This window comes from Seriola aureovittata, chromosome 18, assembly GCF_021018895.1.
Source record: "Seriola aureovittata isolate HTS-2021-v1 ecotype China chromosome 18, ASM2101889v1, whole genome shotgun sequence".
Classification (NCBI taxonomy): Eukaryota; Metazoa; Chordata; class Actinopteri; order Carangiformes; family Carangidae; genus Seriola; species Seriola aureovittata.
Window position 1 is genome coordinate 21,360,435 of NC_079381.1, and position 7,776 is coordinate 21,368,210.

Consider the following 7,776-nt stretch of genomic DNA (forward strand, 5'->3'; position numbering starts at 1 on the left):
AGCCTAAAGGCCGATAAACTTTTACTCATTTCAACCACGGGAAGAGATAAGACCCAGAATTTCCCCCCCTGTCCGACATCCAGCTGTGTCACCGCTCATGTTCCTCCGGGTCAGTTGTTCCTCCGGCGTTAATCACTCGCTCGGCGCGCACGAGGGTCTTCGACTTGACTTTCCACCAGGCCTGTGAATGATATCACTCTCGCTGATATCCACCACCAGAAAAAGTACCACACCGACTCTCTCCTAATCATTATTTCCACAGCGGCTGCCGACCCTCCGGTAATGAGAAAACTGGAGCCAGACAGCAGATGTTTGGGGAAGTGATTGACCTCAGATGGGAAGATTGTGATGTCGTTGCCAGAGATGGTCACGTCATTGCACTGGAGTTCCTCCAAACCCCCGTTAACCTAATCTTCACTTACGCTGATGTCACTTTTACTCTTTACTTTGGACTTTCTCGTCCCCTATGACACACTTTCTGACGGCCTTAAACCGCCGGTCGGTTTAAGCTCAGGTGGTTTTAAGCTTTCAGCGGAGGGGCTGTGATCGAATGGCTCCAGCAGACCCTCCTGCTGAGGGTCAGTCCAGTAAACTCGCAGGCGCACATTTTAGGGTCCATAAAGACTTTTTTCTCCGTGCACTTTAACTTTGTCGCTCATTCGCATTCATGTCGAAGAGGATTTAGAGACGAGATGGCAAACAAAGTCGGCCGTAAAACTGTCTGCAGTTCTTGTGCGTTTTCGCTGGCTTTTATTAGCTGCCGTAAACTTTCCCTTCGGTGAGTCACAGGTTTGACTGTTGACTGTGACTCAGCTCCACGCTGGAAGTGAGGGAAACAAAACAATACCTTACAGGAATTTACGCAGCGTCACTGTCACGGCGACGACTCACACACGAGAATATCACGTGTTACGTAAGAAGGGGATAAGAGACGGGATTCCTGTGTGTTTATTAGCTTTTTCTGGATACCTGTGTTTGCAGTGGAGGTGTGGCTGTTTCATTAAGACACCAGACACATGTAGAGTAAATATGTACTGTCAGGAAAGCCTTTGTCTTTTCTATACTGCAGCATTTACACATATACATCTGCACACTTGCAGTGGGACCTTTAAGAATTTATAAACAGCATCTTCTTCATGTGGATCCCAGAGGTCGACCTGGTTCTTCTTCTTCTTCTTCTTTTTCTTGGAAAGAAGAGAGGTGGCCAGATTTCTGGGGGGGGGGGCAGAGGTTAGAAAGGGGGGTGTGGGGGCTGGGAGGTGGTTGATTGGTGCCAGGGAGGCGGCTATCAGAAATAGATTGACGGTTGGAGAATTGACAGTTTGGAAGTTAACAGAGACAAGAGCCAGTGCAGAGGGAATACTGAGGCTGGAAGGGTGGAGTGCAGCGGGATATTAGGTTAGCAGGTCCGAGTGTGTGTGTGTGTGTGTGTGTGTGTGTGTGGGGAAGGGTGGGTGGGGTGGTGGTGGAGGGGGTCTTAGGAGGGGCGGGGTTGGGAATTAAAACCATACCTTCAATCCATCACTGAAGCCGGTCTGGACGTCAGGGCTATGCAGCAACATGTGGAAAGAATTTATGACCTAGTTTTCATTTCCTTGTTTAATACGATATTGGGCGCTTTAAGAGCAAGAGAATGGGAGGAGGAAGAAAGGAAGCAGAGAGAGGGAAAGAGAGGGAGATTAGGAGAGAATGAAAGGAGAGAGTTTCACCTCCACACTTTGTTTTTTACGAAGGAAAGCAGCGAGAGCTGCTCGTCGAAGGAGAGCTAGTTGGGTGAAAACGTTAAGACTGAAGTTCTCCTTCCCCGGCTGCTTCATTTATTATCTGTAATTTTATTATTGTAAATGTTTCCGGCTGAGCTTTGATTGGTGGCAGGCCCCTCGTCTGGTCAGCTGACTGATCCGCTACCACGGGAGGAAGTGCAGAGCAGAGGAAACCATGCAAACAGGGCATCAGAAAATAATGCATTCATTTCAGTTCCCTCCAAAAAAAAAAAAAGCCTTAGAAAGTATTTTTCAAATTTAATTTACAAAGGTCTTGAATATTTTTCTTTCCTGCTGTGAACAGATCATTAGTTCATACTTTTACCTAGGAGGCCAGAACTTACAATGAGTTAACTTGGGGTGCACTGGGTGCAGGCATGGATGCAGTATGAGTCAAGTGTCCCTGCACACACACAAGTAAAAGCCCCCCCCCCCCCCCATTCACACATGACTACACATGACTACAAGTGAGGTAACTGCTTTTTGTGGTGGTTTTGAGTCTTTGTGGTTGTTTTGAGTCTTTGGTGGTTTTGAGTCTTTGTGGTGGTTTTGAGTCTTTGTGGTGGTTTTGAGTCTTTGTGGTTGCTCTGGGTCTCTGGGATCGTCCTGCCTTTCTGTCGTAGTCTTTCAACTCAACTCTCAAACAAGAAATATTCAGGGCGGTCCATTCTCGTTAATTGATTAATAATATTACTAGGAATTATTGTCATATGTTGTCAAACAGCTGGGAAGTACTGACAAAAATGTAATGTAAATGTCAATAAAGTCATGTACTTCTACAATAACTGCAGGTCTCATTGTTTGTTTTTCAGCATTTTTAAATTACATTCTTTAAAAATGTTAAAAAGTCTTTAGTTTAATTTAGTAGAAAGAAGGTTGTTTTTGGACGTGTACGAGCAGTGTGTGTGTCAGAAATAGTATTCAAGTGTTGAAGTGAAGTCGGCGCGGCAGCAGAAGTGGGTCACAGTAACACAGGAAGTGACCCCGTCCTTCCACCAAGACACAGGACGCCGGAGGGTCGGCCGGGGACTGGGGCAGGCGGGAAAGACCTTCGGCTACCTTTTCCTGTTGTTCTCCTCGCTCCGTTGTGACCTGACAGGATCATGTGCCAAGACTCAGGCTTTCTGAGGGGGGGGGGGGGGTCTTACCGCAGTTATCTTCAGTCCCATTTCAGACAGTCATCAGGAAATCATTTCTGATGGGAGGCTTTGAACGCCACGATGGCACTTTGGCAGGAAATGTTTTGTGTGGTGGTCACACAGATGATTTGCTGCAGTCATCATTAACAGAGACCCCCAGAACATGAAGCTGCTTTTTGCCTCATGACAGTGTGACGGTTCGTTCTTTCAAACATTTGGATCTGTCTCAAACTACTTGCAAACTACGTGTGTGTGGTCAGAAATCCCACGTGGTGCCTTTTTTAAAATCACCAATATGTTTGAGAAAAGAATCTGAACTCGAGCTGGTGAAAGCTTCGGAAAAGTCCCGCAAGTGTGTGTTTAATTAAAACTTTCTTTTGTGAAACTATTTCCAAGGTGAAGAATGAACTTTCACTCACTTGTTATTTGGCATCTCATAATTTGGTGCATTGACCACAACCGCCTCTCCCTGTCCCCCCCTCTCGCAGGTCTGTTTCTGATCCTGGGTCTGATGCTGTATCCCGCTGGCTGGGGTTCAGACAAGGTCCAGCTGTACTGCGGCCCCGACGCGGCTCCGTACCGGGCCGGGCTCTGCTCCATGGGCTGGGCCTTCTACACGGCCATGGGCGGCACCGTTCTCACCTTCATCTGCGCCGTCTTCTCCGCGCAGGCCGAGATCGCCACCTCCAGCGACAAGGTCCAGGAGGAGATCGAGGAGGGCAAGAGCCTGATCTGCCTCCTCTGAGGGGCTCAGATACTTTAGCCCCTGTGGAGGGAAAAAAGGAGGAGGAGATCGAGAGACACCCGCTCTTCTGCCTTTTCCTCACGAAGGCCGGCTTGTGAAACGGAGGCCCTGCATTGTTTACCACTAAAACTGACTCTTATTTTGTATGTTTTGTGTTTACGTGGGAGAAATCTACGAGTGCCAAGTGTTTTTTTCTCAGTGCGTGTCTTTTGTCTTTCTGCCACTAGAGGTGCTGTGTCCCGTTATTGTATTCATGTGTAGCCGTGTGGCTCTGTCTGCCACCACATGCTCTGTAAATAAGTGTGATTATATATATTTTGTACATAGTTATGATCGCAGAATGATGGTCAGCTTGATCCAGGCTCGGCTGATGATGTCACTTTTGCCTTAAAACAAAACAAAAAACAAAAAAAACAACAAAAAAAAGAAACACTGGCGTTTTTGTCGCCAGACCACGACCAGTAAAACCTGGATCTGTTTGCCACGTTTGAGTATTAACTCAACAAGGGAACCACTACACAGTCAGAATAAACTACTCACAGAATAAATGGCTTTGAGCTCAGAGTGGATGTCCTGTAAAGCTCACAGAATGTACTGTCACACGAATGATCGATGTGTCCGCAGACCCTTTGAAATGTACCGATGAAACACAGACTGCAAGAGGACGAGCGGACGTTGCGTCTTTGTTTGTCCTTTTATTTTGCAAAAGGAAGTTGAAATGAAGTGAGCTGAATCCTAGCCTAAGCTGGAGGAGGAGGAGGAGGAGGAGGAGGCGGCTCTGCCTGGTCTTCCTTCAGCAGACATCCTGGAATCTGTGCACAAAGACGAGGACTGAGAGATGAGGACGCATGATAAAATGAAGTATTGCTGTTGCTAGTGATGTCTGGTTTCAGGGAGTGTGCTGAGTCGTAGGTAGTGTCCTATCTGTTCTCATTTGTTTCTGCCAAACGAATAAAGAGAAGGGAAAAAGAAAAAAGTTTGGTTTCAGTTTTTAACCAGCGAAAAAAAACTTCACTGTGGGGAAGAGGGAGGAGATGCAGCAAGTGGAGCAGCCGCTCAGTTTGGTGCTGAGACCTCGGTTTGGCCCTTGAGGTGGGGGTGGGTGTGTTTTCCAGCCAGCGGGTGATCAGTTTTTCCACTGATGCAGAACTGAACTCTCCATGTGCGTCTCTCCGTGTGTTTGTGTCTCAGAGTATTTCCATTTTATGCCGCTTTATACTCCTGCTCCACAACAGCTGTAAGCGTGGACGGATTATGACACAATGGCGCCCTGGGGCTCAGGCGTGAAAAAGCCCCACCCACCCAGCGTAGGAGCGAGACCCCCAAACTGAAAGAGACAAAGCAGTTTGTCGTGTTGTGTCTCTCTGTGTCTGATCTCTGTCTCTTTGTTGTTTTCTTGTTTATCTTTGTGTCTGTTTTCTGTCTCTTTCTGTTTTGGATCTTCATGTTTTGTGTCTTTCAGTGACATTTTGCAGGTGAACCCCAGGGGGCCCCTGAGGCCCCTGGGCCTGTGCCCACGTAGGCCCGTCCAGTAACACATGCATGCTTGTAAGTATTGCACTTTTCCACTGCACGTCATTCACCTGACAGCTGTAGTAACTTTACAAATAAAGATTTTTTTTACAAAGAAACGTGATTTTCTCTGTGTTTTCCAGCTTTTCACTTGGTTTGTGTCTAATAAAGACCCTTTGTTACGTTTTCAGATATGTAAGAAATAAAAAGGAGCTACTGGACTAAAACTACTTAACTGTATAGAAATTATTTAAAACTCTCTGTGCTGATAACACATCTGTAAGTAAAGACTTTTACTTGTTGTATTTGTACTTTTATTTAAGTTTGTACTTTTTTTTCCCCAGTTACCAAATGCCAGTACTTGTGCACAACCTGTGTGTTTGTGTATTTGTGTGTGTGTGTATGACAACTCCCTCCCCAGATGTTCCTCCCTCCATGTGGACTACAGAGAAGCCTCTGGCACAACCCTGTGGCTGCCTTCCACCACCAGTGCGCTCAAACTAAACACAGAGACTTGATGACTTCCAGATCAGGCACATGACAAATCGTGCAATCTGCAATTCAGGCCTGTTTCACCGCCAGAGGCTTCCAGGTTTTTGCCTTCTCATTTTCCCTCTTTTTGCAGAAAGCGAGTCAACGAGGATAGAGATGAGGGAAGACAGAAACCTCTGAGTTTTGTTTCCTTTCACACCTGAAAGAGGGAACATGTGTGTTTCTTCACATGATGGTTGTTAACAAGGTTCGTACAGATGCAGGCGCAGCAGCCTCCTCTCGTTAGGAGATACACCGACAACTTGTATTGTATATTTGCATTAACAAATATTGACAAACCTTTATAGGAGGTTCAGCGTAACTTCCTGAATTTGTTATATTATAGTTAATTATAACTAATGCAGATTTAAAGGTCCCATACAGTCTAAAGGTCTGTGTCCATGTGTAGTGTGATTATAGATCAGGTCTAGCTTCTATATTAATACTGTGAAAGTATCAATATTCAGTCCACAGAGAAATGCACACAGCCTGTATTCAGAAACTGAGCCTTAAAACCAGCCGTCTGGACTTCCTGTAACTTTGTGATGTCACAACAAAGCAGTCGCCGCCCTCATGGCTCATGAACTCACACACATGAAATGCTTTGTAGTATCTCGACTGAATTCGTCATGTGACAGGTGTGAGCAGAGCAGCTGACAACCGGAGGAAGACCATGTCACAGGCAGCTCACAGCTGAGGACTGCTGCTGTTCACACACACACACACACACTCCTGAAAAGCATGAGAGGCATGAAAAGAGTCTGTGAGAGCTTGTTATTCCTCCTCTCTGCCCCTTCCTGTTGGCAGCGACCTGCCTCTGCTACCAGCTTCCTCTTTTGTGAGAGTGTTGCTCTGCTTTATTTCACACAGGATTGTTTGAGCAGAGACCAAAGGACTCGGCACCTGGTCCTTAAACGGTCTCAGAGAGTGTGTGTGTGTGTGTGTGTGTGTGTGTGTGTATTTTACACAGCTTCTTTAACAGGTCTATTATTGCCACTGCTGCTATGAATAGCTCTGCATTGTACTGTTGTAATTGTAAATGTTAAAACAAATGAATCTGTCAGGCTGGCGACAGGATTTTTACCCCTTACAAAATTCTCTTTAAAGCACTTTATTAGGAACACCTGCTTGTTCATGCAATTATCCAATCAGCCAATCATGTGGCAGCAGTGAAATGCGTAAAATGCCACAGGAGCTTCAGTTCATGTTCACATCAAACATCAGTGACTTCGACCGGCAAAGACTCTGAAGCTGCTGCTCTCCTGGGATCAGCGTGGAAAAGCTTTTGTGTTGTTTTTGGAAGCTGCTGCATCGAATTGACACAATAAAATGATTAAAAGGATTATTTAAAAAATAAAAGTAAAAAACAAACTATAAAAATAAATGAAGTAAAGACTTAATTCTGTTGTTGATCGGCAGTTATTCAAAATATGAGGACTGACTACATAAGTAGATTAAATCTGCAGCATATTTGCAGTGAAGTGAACTTCGTGTTCTTTGGCAGCTACTGACCTCATGTGGTTTTCAGCTGCTGGTACAAGCCTCTTAAATATTCAGTGTTTGTGTTTTAACCCACTAAGAGCAAGAACCCTCGTCTTGTCTGTCGTGATGAACTACAACTAAAAGAAATAAAGAAAACTAAATGTGAATAAACATGTTAGACAAAACTAAAATGAACTATGTGGATATGTAATCTATCTTCCAATACTTTAGTGCTGAATAAGCAGTATCTCACAGCTGATTGGCTCTCAGTAGCAGAGCAGTACATGTTCACTTTAAGTGTCCAAAACATTCACTGTATTTGTAGTGGCTATTTGTCGTCAAACAAATTCAAGTCCAGGATAAAAATCCAAAGGCCACTAATGCACCATGGGAATGTGGTTTATGCAGTCAAAAGAATACGCTGTGTAAACAAAGCCTCAGCATTATTTCAAGGGCGTAGGTTTTCTCTCAACGTTGGTGGAGACGCAACAACCCGCCACCCTTCCAAAACAAAGATATTGACTTTTTAATACTGTCAACGGTTTTTTAACATAGAAGATCTGAATTTAAATTCAGAAATGTAATATATGTACAATATCATACT

The 7,776-nt window shown here is 44.9% G+C and overlaps 1 protein-coding gene across 2 annotated transcripts in view; it reads left to right on the forward strand.

Annotated features, from left to right (window-relative positions):
• lhfpl2a (LHFPL tetraspan subfamily member 2a) overlaps positions 1-4,623 on the forward strand; it is a 39,105-nt gene extending 34,482 nt beyond the window's left edge. For both annotated transcript variants that reach the window (XM_056403977.1, XM_056403978.1), the window contains one exon: positions 3,391-4,623. In XM_056403977.1, coding sequence (XP_056259952.1) covers positions 3,391-3,647 — 257 coding nt within the window. In that variant the 3' untranslated portion in view covers positions 3,648-4,623. The remainder of the gene's footprint in view (positions 1-3,390) is intronic.
• Positions 4,624-7,776: the final 3,153 nt, after the last annotated feature.